General features: G+C 35.5%; 1 protein-coding gene across 1 annotated transcript in view; it reads right to left on the bottom strand.

Annotated features, from left to right (window-relative positions):
• Nucleotides 1–19,122, bottom strand: part of LOC117402922 (CUB and sushi domain-containing protein 1-like) — a 778,430-nt gene that overhangs the window by 168,073 nt on the left and 591,235 nt on the right. Inside the window, exons 17-21 of the mRNA XM_034004588.3 lie at nt 15,984–16,171; nt 13,454–13,642; nt 8,383–8,499; nt 7,910–8,125; nt 4,568–4,756 (exon numbers count right to left, since the gene is read on the bottom strand). Of these exons, the coding sequence (XP_033860479.3) occupies nt 4,568–4,756; nt 7,910–8,125; nt 8,383–8,499; nt 13,454–13,642; nt 15,984–16,171 (899 nt within the window). The remainder of the gene's footprint in view (nt 1–4,567; nt 4,757–7,909; nt 8,126–8,382; nt 8,500–13,453; nt 13,643–15,983; nt 16,172–19,122) is intronic.

The following is a 19,122-nucleotide window of genomic DNA, read 5'->3' as shown; positions in this document are numbered from 1 at the left end:
GTTGTATGTATTTCTGCAATATCTTTTTCAATATACAGTACTCTCCCTTTATACTGTGGAACAGGTTATAAGGCGGTACGGTCATGGTTTCCATTTGCCCCATAATGCCATTACATTCTTGTTATAAGGCAGAACACAAACAGCGCAGTCTCTTAACTATAGCTCCCAACTACAGCGTTATAAAGGGGGGAGCACTGTAATTACAATTGTTTCAATATTTGTATTTGTATTAGTACTATTTGGGCAGCAGTGTGGAGTAGTGGTTAGGGCTTTGGACTCGTGACCAGAGGGTTGTGGGTTCAATCCCAGGTGGAGGACACTGCTGCTGTACCCTTGAGCAAGCTACTTTACCTAGATTGCTCCAGTAAAAACCCAGCTGTATAAATGGGTAATTGTAAGTTGCCCTGGATAAGGGCATCTGCTAAGAAATAAATATTAATATTATTGCAGGAATATGTACAGATGTGTGATAACACATTTTTAAATCCATTTGATTTACCTTATATTAGCATATTAGCATAAAGTAGGCAACACTTTAACTGGTGTCCTTATTCTTCTATTGAATATGTTTTGGTTCTTAACTTATTTTACTGTATGTACTGTACAGAAGACTGTCGCTAATCCAAACAAGTTGGGACTGTACACAATTTCTATTCATGATTTATTCGGCGTAATCTATACCATACTACAATTGCCTTGTCCAGTCTTAGTTTTATGTTGACAACACTTGCATTTCATTGAGGTTTCTACAGCTGTGATCAACATGCAATCCATTATGACACAATGGTTCGGTTCGGATTACTGGGGTTTGGATAAGCAAGAGGTCTACTGTACTTTTGTTTAGACTATGCAGATGCTATTCAAATCCTGTATTATCTGTCCATGTATTATTAATGTCTAGCGCAATGGTGAGCAACTGAAATGAATGAAAGGGCCGCATGTGTGGCCCTAAACAGTCCTGAGGACCACCAGACGCAACAACACACCCAAATGTCAGAAACTGCCAATTAAAATGCATAAAGAAATAATCCAAAATACATTCACTGACTAAAATATAAGCAATGTTACCATTTCAATTCAATAACGAATATAATGAAGAGTAATAAATGTTCAGTTCCTACCATTAATAAAAAAGATGTGTTTGGAGGTGCTGTGTGGTTGGATTGGATTTGTCTTTTGGCTGAGACAATAAACTAAGGTACTATTATTTAGTCATTTAGCAGACGCTTTTATCCAAAGCGGCTTATAGAGACTTGGGGGTGATGAACTATACATCAATAACTGCTGTAGCAGTCACTTACAATAGGACCTCGGCTTTAAGTGATTTACTCAGGGTCACACACAGTGCGTCCGTGGCTGAGCTGGGATTGAACTGGCAACCTCCTGGTAACAAGCCCATTTCTTTAACCACTGGACCACCAAGCCTCCTGTATAGTATAGTATGGTATAGTACTGGTCTACTCTGTTGGTATAAAGGTCACATAACATTTGAAGAAAAGAAGGAAGCTTGACTGGTGTCCTGGTTAAATTGTGAGAAACGGTATTTCTTCGCGCAAGGTTATCAGCAAGAACTGCCAGAGACTCTCTATGCAAGGATAGTTTACGTGTTTTCAGGGTATTGGTGAAGCAAAACTAAATCAGCCAAAAGCACCATTTCACTTTTAATTTGTAGTTCCCAACACTCTTAGGTGAAATGTAGAAAAAAAAGTAAATACCTGTCATACAGTAATAAGAGAAATAAGTTGCCAAAGTAAGCTAAAAATGTCCTTCTCCTCCTTTTTCATCCAACCTATTTTTTTTGCAGATTTTATCCACGCATATGTATATTACAGGAAATCCGACAATTAACTTGTTTTGTCAACATTGAAATATACGAGGGAACGCATTTATTTTGACGTCTGTATCATTTATATTAAATGATTTATTTCTGTTTTAAAATTTAACATTTGCCTGCAAAAAATGGTCTGGCATGCGTGGGATTTGAAACTATAACCTTCAGTTTACAAGTGTGTTATGTTACTGTCAGTGCTACACAATTACAAGCAATATTTTGAAAGATGAAATCAGCCAGCTGAGAATTCTCAGGACTTATATTTTGGAGATTTTTTTAGTCATTATCATCATCATTCTGAGATTCTGATCTTGATCTCTGAAAAATGTTAGTTTCCTGTCAGTGTAACACAGTGGCAGAGTGGTTGCAGTGATGTCACCGACCAGGAAGAAGCAACACAAAAACAAAGAAGGGCTGGGCACAACGGAAGCACAACCGGCGCTCAGCGCGTTTATTAAATAATAAAACTAAAGATTTAAAGAAAACAAAAGACAGAAACAAAAGGGCACGTTGGCCAAACAAACAAACCTTAACCCTAACAAGTATCGCGCTGGTTAACAAACCAGCACGTCTAGCAATTGTTATTTCGGATTCCTAAATTTAAAGACGTCTCGCGACTCTCTCCACTGAGCGCAGAAAGCTGCTGGTTTTTATACAGGTGACCATCTCCCAATTAGCAACAATTAATCAATGAATTAACTCGGGAGATGGTCACCGTTTGCATGAGGTTTTTAAATAAATAAACAAAACAAACGCACAGCTTTTCGCCATCATCATAAATAATAAATAAGACGGACGGCTTTGTCCGCCTGCATAAAAATACAATACAACAACAACAATAATAATAATAATAATAATAATAATAATAATAATAATAATAATAATAATAATAATAATGATGAAAACATACATAAATAAATACAAAGGGGTGGGCACTTTGCCACAACGCTCATTGTGGTCCCTACTGGCGCAAGGAAGTACGGTTCCTCTCTCGAGATACTGGTTGATGAGAGTAACGCTATTTGTGGTCCCCACTGGACAAAAAGGAACATTCGTTTGTGAGAATTAGCTATATGCTGAAGGACAGCCTATATATTAGGTAAAAGTAAAACACTGGCATGTAATACTGTATGAAACGAAAATAAATACTCAACAGTTCTTGTTCAGTTCTATATTAGTGAAGGTCATGCTTTCATATATTTTTACTTTCAAATTAAAAAAAAAATTATTGCAACGACCCGGACAATTGCTTTGTTGCTTTGTTGTCTGTTCAGTTTGTCTCGTCTGTCTTTTATTATTATGTTACATGTATTGTAAGGGGAACAGGTCATGACTTTACTTAGCATGGGAAGGGGGGAGTGAGTGAATGAGAATGTGTGTTGCTGTTTTCGGGGGTTGTAGAGCATGGATGTGACTGGTTGATGAGCCGGACAGCGGCGGAAAATGACAGGAGGTTAAATAAGGGGGTGCATGAGCCTGGGGACTGGGGACAGTCCAGCGCTGAACTTGAATGAGAAACGGTGGGTGTGACTGAGCGAGAGTGTGAGCTGTGACCGGAGAATATGCAGTGAAAGTGCCAAGACTAAAACATAGGGTTATTATTTTGGTGCCGTGAATTCCAGCCCCTGACAGGAATTCTCTGTAGTTTCAAATAAAACAAACATTTTGAGATTTCAACACTGTCTCCCTGAGTACTACTTCCTAAACAAGAAAACGTTACAATATACTAAATGAATGGACCAAGCTTATTATGATAATTTGAAAAATCAGATGAAAGCTTTCAATATAATCAGGATAATACATAATCATTATTTACAAAATCTTGTTTCGTTACTTGTTAAAAACTAAACTTTAATGCTATACTACTTGCAAATGTTGTAAAGTGGAAGGAGAGACTTTGTGGTGTGAAAGCTAGGGCATCTGCATTGGAAGCATGTCTTGGGTTTGATTCCCACGCAAGGTTTATATTGCAAACTTAAAAAAATATATTGTATTTATGTGTAACAAAATTTAGTTGATATGAGACACTTTCATTGAACATACATACTTTTGCACACATAACGTTAATGTGCATATATATATATATATATATATATATATATATAGAGAGAGAGAGAGAGAGAGAGAGAGAGAGAGAGAGAGAGAGAGAGAGAGAGAGAGAGAGAGAGAGAGAGAGATAACTTCCCAACGTTTCGGTATGTTTACAAGGGAAAGTGTGTTTGAAAACAAACAGTTTTTTTTTTATTTTAGTCTTCTATATTGTACATTGTCTAATTTAATTTTTTCTAAAACTACGAATTGTAGGTCATTCATATTATGCTTGTTCTTTGTAAAGTGCTGAACCACTGGTTCATTTAATTTTGTATTTCTGAGCCATCATAACTGAGGGTTAAGGTTATATTTTATTCTTTAATAAGACAAAATTTGAACCCTAACTAGTCATACTTCCACTTCAACTACATAACCACTACGCTACATAGATTCACATCTTAACCCTTTCAACAGACTAGGCTACTATTTACATTTACCCTATCCAAACAGCAATGCATTGCATCAATTTAAGCTTTGTGATGAAATAAAGAAACACTCACAGTGTTTAAATGCCCAATGACCAGTGAACAAAATTCACCAAGCCCTCCCAAAAAAGATGTTCGTAACCCTTAAGACTTCTTATCTGATGTATGCAATGCACTATCCAAGTTTGTCTGAATGAAATGAAAGCATGTGACCACCTACCCACACACCTTGGCAGAGGTGCACTCCAAACACGCCGGCCCCCTCCTAAACAAGTGATCCTGTTATTGCCTTCCAGTCTGTATCCAGGGAGACAAGAAAAAATCAAAGAATCTCCAACTCCAAACTGAAAGCCAATTCTCCTACTGAAAGCTGGGACTCCTGGATCGTCACAGGGTTCCAGATCATATTCTGAAAACAACAAAAGATATTGAATATTGGCAGACCATTGAAAACGGTATTGCCTATTGCCCAATGTGTTGTAGCTTCCCATTTCAAAGCTTAATTGGCTTATAATTCTGGATTTGTATTCAGGTCTATTTTGGTTTAGGATCGTTAGATAATTTTGTAAAACATTTAAGATAATTTGGCAGCACTGAAAGTGTTATAGAACCCCTTTCATCGTTTGGAAGAAACACATTAGCCAGTATCCCATGTTTTCCATATTGCAGTGACTTTTTTTTCAACATATTCCTGATTATTTTAATATTTTTTTTCACACATCATAGGTAAATGAACTGGGGGATTACTTTTTTTTTCATATTTTACTCAGGAACAATCACCAAGAGACACATTTTCCTCTAAACATAGCAGTGTATCCAGTTGATGTTTCCTCCTGCAACAATGCTGGCACTTTGATTAAAACGAGGGATGTATTTTGGGAACATAATACTGTAGGAATACATTTATTTAGAAATAAGTAAATTGATTAGACTTTAGATTTAGTATAGAATGAAGTAATGTTTTTTGTTAATCGTGGGAAAGACAGACAAATGGAGATCTATGAGAGCTACTTCCATGAGAACTCAACCAGTTTTATGACTATTGTCTCCTGTAAGAGGTGTACCAGAGAGGTGACACCTCTGACACAATAGGTGTCTCTCATGGTGGAAACTTCAAAGAACTCCAGGAAGCTATCTCTCTCTTTCCTCCCATCAGAGATTTAAGAAAATGAAGGAAGAAGGACAAGATAGCATTTGAAATTAGATGCACAGACCATGTAGGATGTGAATCTTTTGATGTAAGGATTGTAAAAACTTGGAAATGTGTTCTCTTGTGATTGGTTTTAAGGAAAAACATGATGTCACAAGAAACCACATTTAAACTGGAAAATGAGAAGATACCTGCCAACTGCTGTCACCATGTAACCTTTAAGATGTCTGGTTGTAATTTTGCAACTCAGAACTTTTATCTTCAATAAACTACACTTATCTGGACTCAAAAACAAGATGCCCGCAACTTCTATTTTGCTGCTTCTTTTATTGCTTTTCATAACAAATACCAGCATTGTTGTTGGAGGGTGATCTTCAAGATATTTTTTTCTACTGGAGTAAATCTTAAGAAATCTATTGCCCAGTTGATTTTTGACTAGTGATGTGTGATAAAATATTTTAAAAAAGAGTCAGCAGTCTGCAACATGTTTAAAAACCCCGCGAGGGGACACAGCAAAGGTAATGTAACACATTATGTGTAAACTTTTCAGGGTGTTCTGTAACACCTTAAGATTTGAGGGCATACATACCTACATAATAACATGGTATTAACTGACTGACAACCTATGTTTTCTGCTCATACATATTGACTGCTTGTGAAAAAAAATGTTATTACATTGAAATGGCCTGTACCCAGGGGTGCAAATCATTTTGAAAATTGATGCTAAGCTGTTTAGAAAGTTTAGTTTTTAGTAATAAACGGCATTAGACACAATAGTGTGCTGCGTATTTATATGTATTATCGCTTAAGAGCAAAATTGCAATATTAAGAAAGATGGCAGACCTGAGTAGCCCAAACGTTCGGCATTTTAAGAAAACAAGAGCTCATGAATCGAGCTACAATCGATAGTTAGAAAGAAAGCTGTGCACATTATTGATTAATTTTATTGATAGATTAGATTTACAATTAGCTGCAACAACTAATTTGGTTTTAACTTAAATCCATGATTATATGCATCTATTCAAACCATGATGATTTTTTATCAACAAAATATGTTTAACTTTTGCGGTAAAATCAAGAGGCTTGCGAACACGAAACATTATTTTACAATATTTGAAAACCGTAAAATGCATTTATCCTTACCTGTTAAGTCTATTATTGCCCACATACTTTTTTTGACTTGCTGATTTAATTGATAATTGGGTAAAAGTATGCAGCAAAGACATGTTTGCGACCAATTTTACTGCCACCATCCATATTCTGGATGGAAATATTATATTAAGGATTACTTTACATGTGTCTCTGATTATGTGGTTTACGTGATATAATGTTAATGTGGACATGTATGTTGGTGAAACCACAAGACCTGTTAAAACCTGCATTTCTGAGCATAAGAGTGTGATTAGATGGGCAGATTCCCCAGTAGCAAAACATTTTATGGAAGCTAAACATACGGCATCTATGTTAAGAATTATGGTTAAAGAAAAAAAAATCAGATGCCCACTAGAGGGGGTAATAGACAAAATGTGTTGTTATGCCGTGAAGCTTTCTTATTTTTACATTGGATAGCCTGAGCCCTGAGGGACTCAATGAAGAGTATGACTTAACCTGCTTTCTACCTGATAAATACATTATTGGATACTTGTGCTTGGTAATGAATGATTTAATGAATCAAAAGATTTTTTGGGGTATATTTCTACTGTAACTTAATAGTATTGTTTACAAACATCATGATGGTGATTTGAATTGTTAATTTTGAATGATTGAATCACTAATTAACTAATTGAAGTCATGTGTTAATGTATTTAATGACAAGAGCTATATCTGTTCACTACAACCAAAGAATGGAAATGTGATCTATGATCCATTATTATGGTGTTGCGCCTCTACTTGCATTAATTGTGAACTATATTGGGACATTTGGGAGACTGATCCCAGAGGTAGCCCCCCAGGAATGGAAATACTGGTAATTAAATAAAATAGTCTGTGTGTGATACAAGCTACATGTTTTGGACTCTGCAGTTAAACTTCCCTTTGCTAAGGAATTAAAAAAAATAAATAAACTTGTCTACTGGTGCCAGCATTTGCACCCCTGGCCTGTACCATGGTGTTGCCATTCAAAAGACCATTTCAATGTAATTACATTGTACTTACTGTGTATGAGCAGGAAACACTGGTAATTACATGGCATAGTCTAATTACATGGCTATTCATGCTCTATAATCTACGCTACTGATAATTCTATCATTCACAGAAAGGTATCTATATACAAGGTGACATTCCATAGCCACCAGACAAACATCATTTAGTCATAAATATATACAAACATCCATCAATTAGTATTTATTATTGGGGAAAATAATGACACCACAAGGTGTAGTAAATTGAAGCAAAGATTAAAAGCTATCCCACCTGAAAATGTTATGTTAAATCCTTCATAGGACATAGAGAAGTCAGAAATAAACCGCAGTTGTGCACTAAAATTTCCAAAGAGGCCTGCTTTGATTGATGGTGGCAAGACAGATCCGGTAAGCCGTGCAACTGGCTCAGTAAAGATTCCATCCTCTGCGATAAGTAAATAGTCATGAGAATCCTCAAGATGGAAGGTGTGAAAAAGTATCTGTACTCCTGGAAATTTAAAGAAGAAAGAAATCTTGATTTGGAATCACGCTGATGTCTTGATGTGGAAAAATATGTAAAATTCATGATGTGAATTATAGAACAGTTGTAATGCAATCTCATTCAACGCATAAAATAATGCTACATTATTAATACTAAATATGTATGTTGCATAACCACATTTTAAGTATTAAACCTCCTTTTAACTAGTTTAAATTCAAAAGCACTCCACTCACATACCAAGTAATGAATATTCTCTTTTTTACCTTTTCCATGAGACACTTCTATGGTCCAAGTGCAGTTTAGCGAGTTAGGGTAATAATCAGGAAACCCGGGAGATAGCACTGTTCCACTTTTAGCGTGCATGTATCCTCCACATAAAGCTGGTTGAGAAAAATGAAAAAGGTTAAATAAAAATATAACAGAACACAGTTTTGTGTACATTGATAATGATTAATATATTGTTGAAACGTGCTTTATAGTGAAACTTAATAACTTCAAGATGTACAACGAAAACCAGCCTTATTGCTTCAATACACTGGTGATTGAAATACATTTTGTATGGAAATGTTTTTTTTTATTGCTGTAGTCTGTTCAAGACTGATAGCTCTTTGATAGAATGATATAGAGCAATCTGGTTGCACCAATCAGATAACAGTTATCAAGGTCACAAGACTATCCTAGCTTGTGGTCAAATAATCATCTGCACGGTTTCAAACAAATTCGCCATTGTTTAATAAAACACATGCTAAGGTACTGTTTTCATTCATTCTTCCCAGTGCAGGTGAGCAGGACAGATGCAGATCTTCTAGGTTGAAAAGGAAGACTCAAGTAGAAAGATGTCTCTATTATTATTTATTTCTTAGCAGACGCCCTTATCCAGGGTGACTTACAATTGTTACAAATTATCACATTATTTTTACATACAATTACCCATTTATACAGTTGGGTTTTTACTGGAGCAATCTAGGTAAAGTACCTTGCTCAGGGGTAAAGCAGCAGTGTCCCCCACCTGGGATTGAACCAACGACCCTCCAGTCAAGAGTCCAGAGCCCTAACCACTACTCCACACTGCTGCCCTAGATAAGATCAAGGCAGTGAAAGAGACTCCTACCAAGAGTATGTTTAGGAGACTCCTACCAAGAGTGTGTGTAGGAGTCTCCGACTGTGCCAGAAATGATGAAAGCATGATTCTAAGTTTGATAGACAAGCATAGTCAAAGATGAAAGCCAGTTCATTGGGAAATGAAGGCACCAGTTGAGTTGAAGAGATATAAACACACACCTTTAAAAGTTATTTTCCTTGAAGAGCTAGAGGAAATCATATGGTCAAATAGAAATTAACTGCACTAATTCTGACAAAAAGTGCTAATTTCAAGGCATGAAGCAGAACCTCCCTGAAGCTCAAAAATAGAGGGTGTGTGCAGTGGACTGCCAAAACAAACTATATGGTTAACAGAAAGGTCAATGAAACATGGAACCTGAAAGCTGCGAAAAAGCAACAGTGTGACCATCAAACAGACACCAAAAGAAATGGTTCAGCTTTGTGATTGTGAGAAATACAAAATATATTCCTAATGTCTTTTAAGCCACTTCAGTATGAGTTTTGTTTTATGTGGAATGTGGAAAGCAAAAAAAATATATATCCCAAAAATATTTATTTTAGAAATGAGATGTAGATCTCTATGGATTATTATTAGAGATAGGCTACCCAAAAGGAAACTTGGTCGCTGTGTTGGGTATAGGGTTTTTTCTCTGGGTATAGTTGTTCAGATAAGCGGCTGCCAATCCTGACTGTGTTGCTGCATTAAAAATGAATGTAAGAATGACCCTGAGGCCTCCAAGCAAGTTCAAGGCAACAAGCTGCTTTACTTACTGCTGTTTGAGACAGACAGAAATATATATATATATATACAGCTCTGGAAAAAATTAAGAGACCACTGCAAAATTATCAGTTTTTCTGGTTTTACTATTTATAGGTATGTGTTTGGGTAAAATGAACATTTTTGTTTTATTCTATAAACTACTGACAACATTTCTCCCAAATTCCAAATAAAAATATTGTCATTTAGAGCATTTATTTGCAGAAAATGACAACTGGTCAAAATAACAAAAAAGATGCAGTGTTGTCAGACCTCGAATAATGCAAAGAAAATAAGTTCATATTCATTTTTAAACAACACAATACTAATGTTTTAACTTAGGAAGAGTTCAGAAATCAATATTTGGAGGAATAACCCTGATTTTCAAGCACAGCTTTCATGCGTCTTGGCATGCTCTCCACCAGTCTTTCACATTGATGTTGGGTGACTTTATGCCATCCTGGTGCAAAAATTCAAGCAGCTCAGCTTTGTTTGATGGCTTGTGACCATCCATCTTCCTCTTGATCACATTCCAGAGGTTTTCAATGGGGTTCAGGTCTAGAGATTGGGCTGGCCATGACAGGGTCTTGATCTGGTGGTCCTCCATCCACACCTTGATTGACCTGGCTGTGTGGCATGGAGCATTGTCCTGCTGGAAAAACCAATCCTCAGAGTTGGGGAACATTGTCAGAGCAGAAGGAAGCAAGTTTTCTTCCAGGACAACCTTGTACTTGGCTTGATTCATACCAAATCTGCCCGATTCCAGCCTTGCTGAAGCACCCCCAGATCATCACCGATCCTCCACCACATTTCACAGTGGGTGCGAGACACTGTGGCTTGTAGGCCTTTCCAGGTTTCCGTCTAACCATTAGACAACCAGGTGTTGGACAAAGCTGAAAATTGGACTCATCTGGGGGTGCTTCAGCAAGGCTGGAATCGGGCAGATTTGTCTTTGTGAAGGACGCATGAATCAAGCCAAGTACAAGGTTGTCCTGGAAGAAAACTTGCTTCCTTCTGCTCTGACAATGTTCCCCAACTCTGAGGATTGTTTTTTCCAGCAGGACAATGCTCCATGCCACACAGCCAGGTCAATCAAGGTGTGGATGGAGGACCACCAGATCAAGACCCTGTCATGGCCAGCCCAATCTCCAGACCTGAACCCCATTGAAAACCTCTGGAATGTGATCAAGAGGAAGATGGATGGTCACAAGCCATCAAACACAGCCGAGCTGCTTGTATTTTTGCACTAGGAGTGGCATAAAGTCACCCAACATCAATGTGAAAGACTGGTGGAGAGCATGCCAAGACGCATGAAAGCTGTGCTTGAAAATCAGGGTTATTCCACCAAATATTGATTTCTGAACTCTTCCTAAGTTAAAACATTAGTATTGTGTTGTTTAAAAATGAATATGAACTTATTTTCTTTGCATTATTCGAGGTCTGACAACACTGCATCTTTTTTGTTATTTTGACCAGTTGTCATTTTCTGCAAACAAATGCTCTAAATGACAATATTTTTATTTGGAATTTGGGAGAAATGTTGTCAGTAGTTTATAGAATAAAACAAAAATGTTCATTTTACCCAAACACATACCTATAAATAGTAAAACCAGAAAAACTGATAATTTTGCAGTGGTCTCTTAATTTTTTCCAGAGCTGTATATCTATATATATCTATATATATATATATATATATATATATATATATATATATATATATATATATATATATATATATTAAAGAATCTCTTTCTTTAGGAACTGTTATTAACAAAATAAAAGTAATTGCATAAAGAACGTGTAACATTACCTGATGCACTTTACTACTTTTGTACAGTGTAAGATAAAGACAGTAACTAGTAATAACAGTAATTTTCAGTTTTAAAAATAAAATAGGAGTAATAAGAAAATATGTAAATATTACAAATTTAAAAAAAAAAAGTGTAACTGTATGTGTCACCACAAAATATTGTATTATTTTTGCACCACAAAATATTGTATTATTTTTGCTTCTCTCTTCAGTGAGTTTAAAGGGTAGTTGTATAACAATCTGTCTGATATCAGAACTGGAATATGACAGTTAATTTACAAATGGAACACTACAAGTGCTCTTAAAGTCTTGCACTTTTTAAATATTCGAAATGTTTAATACAGTAAGTCCTTCAATTTATTTTATTTGTTTGTAATAAAACAATATATATATATATATATATATATAAAATTAAAAAAGTACAACCATGATTTATTACATGCCTGTCCACACATAATTGCAATGGGAATACTTATTCAACAGAGAACACCTGCAATTCTTTGATCATCTGAGCTATCAGATCTTAGTCTTATTGAACAACTCGTGAATGAGTTTGAGAGGCATGTCATAATGGGGCACCAGCCAGCTGAGGCAACTTGAAGGAGAAATCTCCATTCGAAAACAATGTGCATTAAGTTTTTTTCTTTTTTTAAAGCCCTTCAGAATTTAGTTGATTTGCCTGGTTGAAAACTTGGTTTTAGCTGTCCTTTCACCATCCCTTAGCTTCAAAGCTTTAAACATGAGAGCAAAAAGTTGTCACGTTAATTACTGCACATGCTCTTTTGTGTAAGATCTGAGGTGATGAGAGGGGATAGTTTTCCCTATGCAGCACATTATTCAAAGTTCAAGCTAGGAAGCTATGTTTCAACCAGAATAATAAAGTGCAGTATTCCAGGCAAAATAATTTCCACCTCTATTCACAGCTTTATTTTGGTGAATTTAGTGCTCATGAAAGATAAGGCGATGGCTACAGAGAAGCACACTGCTTGCATGCACCATGTGAGATTTCCCTCTTAGCTCTGCGAATGCACCTTGATCCTGCCCTGGAGCCCCCAGTCATTCAGTCCTGGGACGGGACCCTCTAAAAAAAAACTGACTGAATTTTATTTCTGACCTGCATTGGATATAAGCCCTGGAACATTAAAGACACGGAGGTCCCCCAGCTTGTTAAAAAATAGTAAAAATAGAGTATGAACTGGTAATCTGCCTTGCAGGTGTTTTGGTAGTTTATGCAATGTAATGCAATTTTTCACCTTGAATTGTTCGATGTTTTTTTAACTTCCATAATATCAGCGGTTCACATAATCTCAATAGGATAACCACATTATCCAGGCAATAGCCCTGAGGCAGTGCGGTCTGCTGTAGTGCAGTGAGGAGAATCAGTCCTTTTTTTTGTCAATTGCAAGCAAATTGTCACAGAAAAAAAAACATGTCTGTAATTCTGACATATTTGGATATTCGGGTACCTTTAATCTGCAATAACGCAAAATTCCTTGTAATTTAATTTCATACTAAGGCTCGTCATCAGTCCCGAGGTTTAACTCTTGAGGAATTACCTTTTATTTCTTCCCTTGCTGCTGGGTGTCTTGGAAAATGTTAACTTGCTATTCCTCAAATGTAGTAACCTCTTTCTATAAACTCTAGATAGGACTGTAAGAATACCTACCGTCACAACTGGGCAACGCGTGGTTCCACTGATGGTTCCTTTCACAAATAATTGGCTCATCATCACTAAGCGTGTATCCTTGATCACAACTAAATGACACTCTGGAACCAATTGCAAAGCTGTTCCTCCGTCGTTTTCCATTTACAGGGATACCAGGATCTAGACAGGAATCCAACTCCAACATGACACCTAAAAACAAAAAAAAATCAATGAAAATAATTCAGTGACAATCTAATACTGAAATACCTTAAATGATAACCTTTTATTCCTTTTACTCGTCAGCTTTAGTAGAAACGTTGACTTGTCAGTAGTGATCAATAATAAATTAATCTTTTTGACTGCAAATTGCACACACTCAAGGCTGGCTGGGGGGATTGTTTTTTTTTATTTATTTATTTATTTTAAGTAGTAGGCTACATAGTCAAACCTACAATATACAAAGATCCGAGGTTATCTGAAAGTGTGTCTGAGAGACATTCTGCATATCTACCAGAAACAAATGCACATCTAACTACGTATGGTACAGTTCATCATAATAATATGAGCATGATGTACTTGATGTACATTTTTACAAATTTTAAAACAGTTTGCATGAACTCTATGGAGAACTCTAAGTTGGCCTGCCAAAACACATACATAGATAGGAAACTTTACTTGGCACAATTAAACACACAGCGACTGAAAGGGATATAATATGTGATGTAGAGGCACCAGCATCTGAAGCCATGGCATGTGCTTAAAAACAATTGCATTTTAAAGAAAACACTACTACAGTATATTGATATTCACCATGCTCTGTGTTGCCAAATAAAATTGCCTGAAGCTCCCAGCAGAAAATAACAGTACTATTACATTGTATTATTACTACAAGTGATCACATATTATTCAAGGTGCTCACTTACAAATATGTTTCAGTCTTAAATCAGTCATGCATGTTTGTTATTCATTTGAAGCAGTTGTATCACAGTTTTACCATTTACTATTGTAGGGATTTCCATGATGTGAATGGTCCACTTTAAGTATTTTTTTTTTAACCTTTTAGACAAAGAATAATAGCCTTTTTTAATACAGAAACCTAACAAATTATTGAACTGCTGGGTGGCCAAACATGCCAATAAAAAGATAATAAAATCAGTTATATGTTGTAAGAGTCCTTTGTAAATGAAAGAAGAATATATGAAAAATAGAAAGGAAAAAGGGTTTAAAGTAAGGTATGCAACTGAAATGATAAGATATAATAATTAAAATGCAGTATATATTAAAAATGAAATACATCACAGAAACAATATGTAGCTCTTGAATATAGTACATCCCAAAAGAATAAAAAAGCAACATACATGTTTGTCTGTTTATCATAACAATATTTCACAACAGTTTTAAATATGAAACTTCCATTTAACAGCCACATTCACAGCATATTGACAAAGAGAACGGCAACATTTCCAGCTTCATTTCTGACAAAAAAAGGGATCCAGGGATCTTTTGCAGCTGCAATCATGAAATTCTGCAGCAGGAAATCTTGGCCTCTGCAGCATACATTTAGAGTCCCATATATTGTATTGCATGCTTTATTTATTATTATTTCTTTAGACAGAAACATCATTTATAATAAATTATAATATGCAATGTACCTTTAAATAATATTAAGGAACCCATCCAATTGCCTGTAAGCATTTTGGAAAATAGAACACATGCAATAAACAATCTTACGAACAATGAGATCAGTTAGGAAGGGTCCACTGTGGATCATAGTTGTGATATTATTAACTTTTATGTGTTTGTTAATGAATTTAAATACAGTTTAATGTTTTTGTACTGGATGCTATGTGGCTGTATTAAACATAATAACAGTTTAAAGCTTTGTAGGATAATGCGTGCTCCACTTAGAACTTTATTGGCTGAGACGACCTGTGAGATTTTATCATAAGCAGTTTTACCAGACACAAGAGAGGTTATTATATACAATACTTACACAATCCACTACATTTTTAAATATTCCTAGGTACTCATTATACCCCAGGATTATGACTATCCTTGTAGTGGCTTTGAAAAAGCATCACATGACAAAAACAAATATATAATAATAATCCCCACAGAGAACAATTTAAATGAAGGTACATTCTTGTACAGTAATAATCTCTTAAATGTAAGCCAAGCCTCTTTCCTCTCTGCATTAAATTTCATAAAAGTTGCTGGTTAGGCAGTATTGGAGATTGGAGTAAGTTTTTCTTTTATCCAAAGATCAGAGATAGTGGAGCATGTCTCAAGGAACAGTTCAGTCTTGATCCAATCCCCTTCCTTGATGGTGTGTGAACTTTCACTGAAAGGCAAGATATTTAGCGGTCCTGCAGTGGACTGGAAGAGACAAGGTTGTCTACCCCCGCAGTAAACCAGTCATTTTATGAAATATACTGTATATAAAACTGTACAAAATGATTAATTCATCACATTAAAGTAATATTATTCTTAGCTGAATAATAACGCCATCCCACGGATGAATATAAATCCCAACGAAACACAGAAAACTCACTCTCATAACGAATCTGGAAGCCCACGCTGGACCGACTGTTGTCAGTGGTGAACAGAAGATACATGTAATTGCTGGTGCTGATAAGGAAGTGGGGAGCCTGAGTACCATGGTATTCTCCAATTAATGGTGATGAGTTAGCAGGTCCATCTCGTATTTCTAATGTATCATAATTAACTTCAGTCTGAAACCTGAAAATAAAAAGGTTGAGTTAATTAGTGGTTTATTAAAAAAATAATAATAAAATAATAATAATAAATAAATACCTTGAAATGCAATTTAGTTTTAATCAATCACTTTATCCAGTTTAATGGGTAATACATTATGCTTATTATTATGTATTTCTTAGCAGACACCCTTATCCAGGGTGACTTACAATTGTTACAAGATATCACGTTATTTTTACATACAATTACATTATTTTTTTACACATTACTTTTTTACATACAATTACCCATTTATACAGTTGGGTTTTTACTGGAGCAATCTAGGTAAAGTACCTTGCTCAAGGGTACAGCAGCAGTGTCCCCCACCTGGGATTGAACTCACAACCCTCCGGTCAAGAGTCCAGAGCCCTAACCACGACTCCACGCTGCTGCCCTTATCATTGCTGGCTATTGTTTGTATTCTTGCAATTACTTGCTTCACTTTTTAATCAACTGGAAACTAAATTAAAACTAGCAAAAACAAACAAACAAAAAAAAAAACAGATTAACTGATTGTATATATTATTATCTGGTTCTAGATGTTCTGTGTTATTTATATTCTACAGATCATCTTTCCCTATTAACTAAAAAAGAAAAGGCAGAACAGAAGCAAGAGAGAAAACTGTTGTTTTATATTGTACATTAATTACCCTGTATCGTATATTGACAACATTGACAATGATATAAGTGTATGTGTGCCCTGGAGTAGGGCCAGCATGGATTGGTACTGAGATAATACCTTGCATTCAAAACTAACTCATTCACATTAGAATAAAGGATTGAGTACTAACTGATGAATGATATATAAGTGTCTGTAAATTACGTTTAATTTCTGTTTAGCTAGTGTTAGTTGTTAGTAGTGACATTCTGCGTATTTAAGATCAATTGTCATTTTTACAGGCTTATTTAAATATTCAATGATTAATCTTTTTTTTTAATAGAAATAATCTGGGCTTCTATTTTTCTGTGTTCATTTATTTTTAGAATTGTATTTTTCACTTTCTGTAGATGACCAAAAAAAGGGGATTTTAGTTTTTATGTCTGAATAGTGAATTGACTGGTTCTTTCTGGCACTTGTAAAAAGAGACGAGATGAGATGAGACGAGACGAGACGAGACGGTATCCTGTTTACCTGCAGCCGGGCGGTGACAGCGAGCAGCACCTTGAGAGCTACACGGTCCTATGGCGTTCTACAGTGGAGGCTGATGAGCTTGGGGGAAAGCAGTGTGGTACTTTCCCCCTCGAAAGTTTTATTAATATAATTTCATCTCCTTTTTAATCCGGTTGTATTTCTCTTGTTTTATTCATTTTTGCCTGCATTTGTACTGCATTTAAAAGCCAGCCTATTTAGAAGCAGCATATTTTGTGAAGTGCTTTTATAGTGTTACTGCTAAGCAGTATTTTAACTCCTACTAGTTTAGAACTATAGTCAGGCCAGTTTTAGCAACCGTTTTTATAGCCCTATCTCCCCTTGTTTTTAAGTAAGACAATGGGAGTGAAATCACCAGTTGCTTACGAAGGTATAAATATAAAATCTTGTAAAAGGTTTGTTAGTATTTTAATCTCTTTTGAACTGACTCTGCAGATATCTGTGTTTTATGATACAAACATATGCACTGAGCTGTACTTAGGCCTGGTCCGAAGTCAGTTTGTAACTTGTGCTTATATGATTGTATTGGATGTATATCTTTCTTGTATATAAAGTGGTTTTTTTAATCAAAAAAACATTTGTCAGCTTATTTTTCCACTACAGCGTCGGCACAGTCATATTACATGACGGTCACTACAAAATACTGACATCACTAGGATATGATCATATATACTGTCCATTAATATTACGTACATTCTTATAATATAAAATAAAATACCTCATAATGCTGTGACAGCATTACTGATGCACTGTCTGATTTAAGCCACACCATTTTCTGTACTGGATCATTATTTTGTTAATTTCCTAAACAACTCAATATGGCTGCACTTATATTTTCTGCATTACAGCGTCCAGATATTTCTAAAAAAACGATGGTGAATAATAAGTTGACTCGTGTCACTTTGGACCGTGCTTTCATCACACATTGGGCAGATCTACTGCCAAATTTTTCATTGTTTCTGGCAACAGTTTTTGCACTACAGTGCAATCTTTGGAAGGCTGAGAAATTGTAGTCAATTTTTGTGGCGATTTCTTTAAAGACGCTACCTGTTTTATAAATTGTAACAGCTTTTGCCAAACTGTAGGCAAAACAACAGAGATCATTTTATACATCTTTTTGGTCCAAGTTTACAAATGCCGACATATCCCTGACCCTTTGTTTTCTTTTGCTTCTCTTATTAACATATTTTCTGCTACAGACATGTTTAATATTTTCGTCATCTTTTTACACAGTTTCTTGGCATGATCTCTGGGCACTGTATATATTAATTCCACCCCTGGACCATTCAAAAACAAAATATTCCTTTTCCCAAGCAGGACTGAAATATCATCTTTTAGGTTTCGGTGCAGCTATCTCCGGAGGGTAGTTGATACTGGACTGCCATTCTGTCTATTATTATTATTGTTGTTGTTGTTGTTGTTGTTGTAACAATTACTTAAATTACATGAGGGAAACAGTACAGCTTAAAAAAAAATATGAAAAGTTGTACAATTGAAATTATTTTTAATTTGCATGCTGTATTTGTATGTGTGTAAATATATATATATATATATATATATATATATATATATATATATATATATATATATATATATATATATATATATATATATATACACACACACGTCGTTCCTTCTTGGTCCATTTCCAGTCCAGCAACATGTTATTAACCAGAATGCTCAGGTTGGTTATTTGGATGGGAATGCATCAAACTTTTTTTTGGTTCAGATCAAGAAAATGTATGAGATAACAATTTTCTTAAGCTTGTGACATCATTACGTACAG

The sequence above is a fragment of the Acipenser ruthenus genome, chromosome 5 (assembly GCF_902713425.1).
Source record: "Acipenser ruthenus chromosome 5, fAciRut3.2 maternal haplotype, whole genome shotgun sequence".
Lineage (NCBI taxonomy): Eukaryota > Metazoa > Chordata > Actinopteri > Acipenseriformes > Acipenseridae > Acipenser > Acipenser ruthenus.
This window is presented reverse-complemented; position numbering and strand designations above follow the sequence as displayed.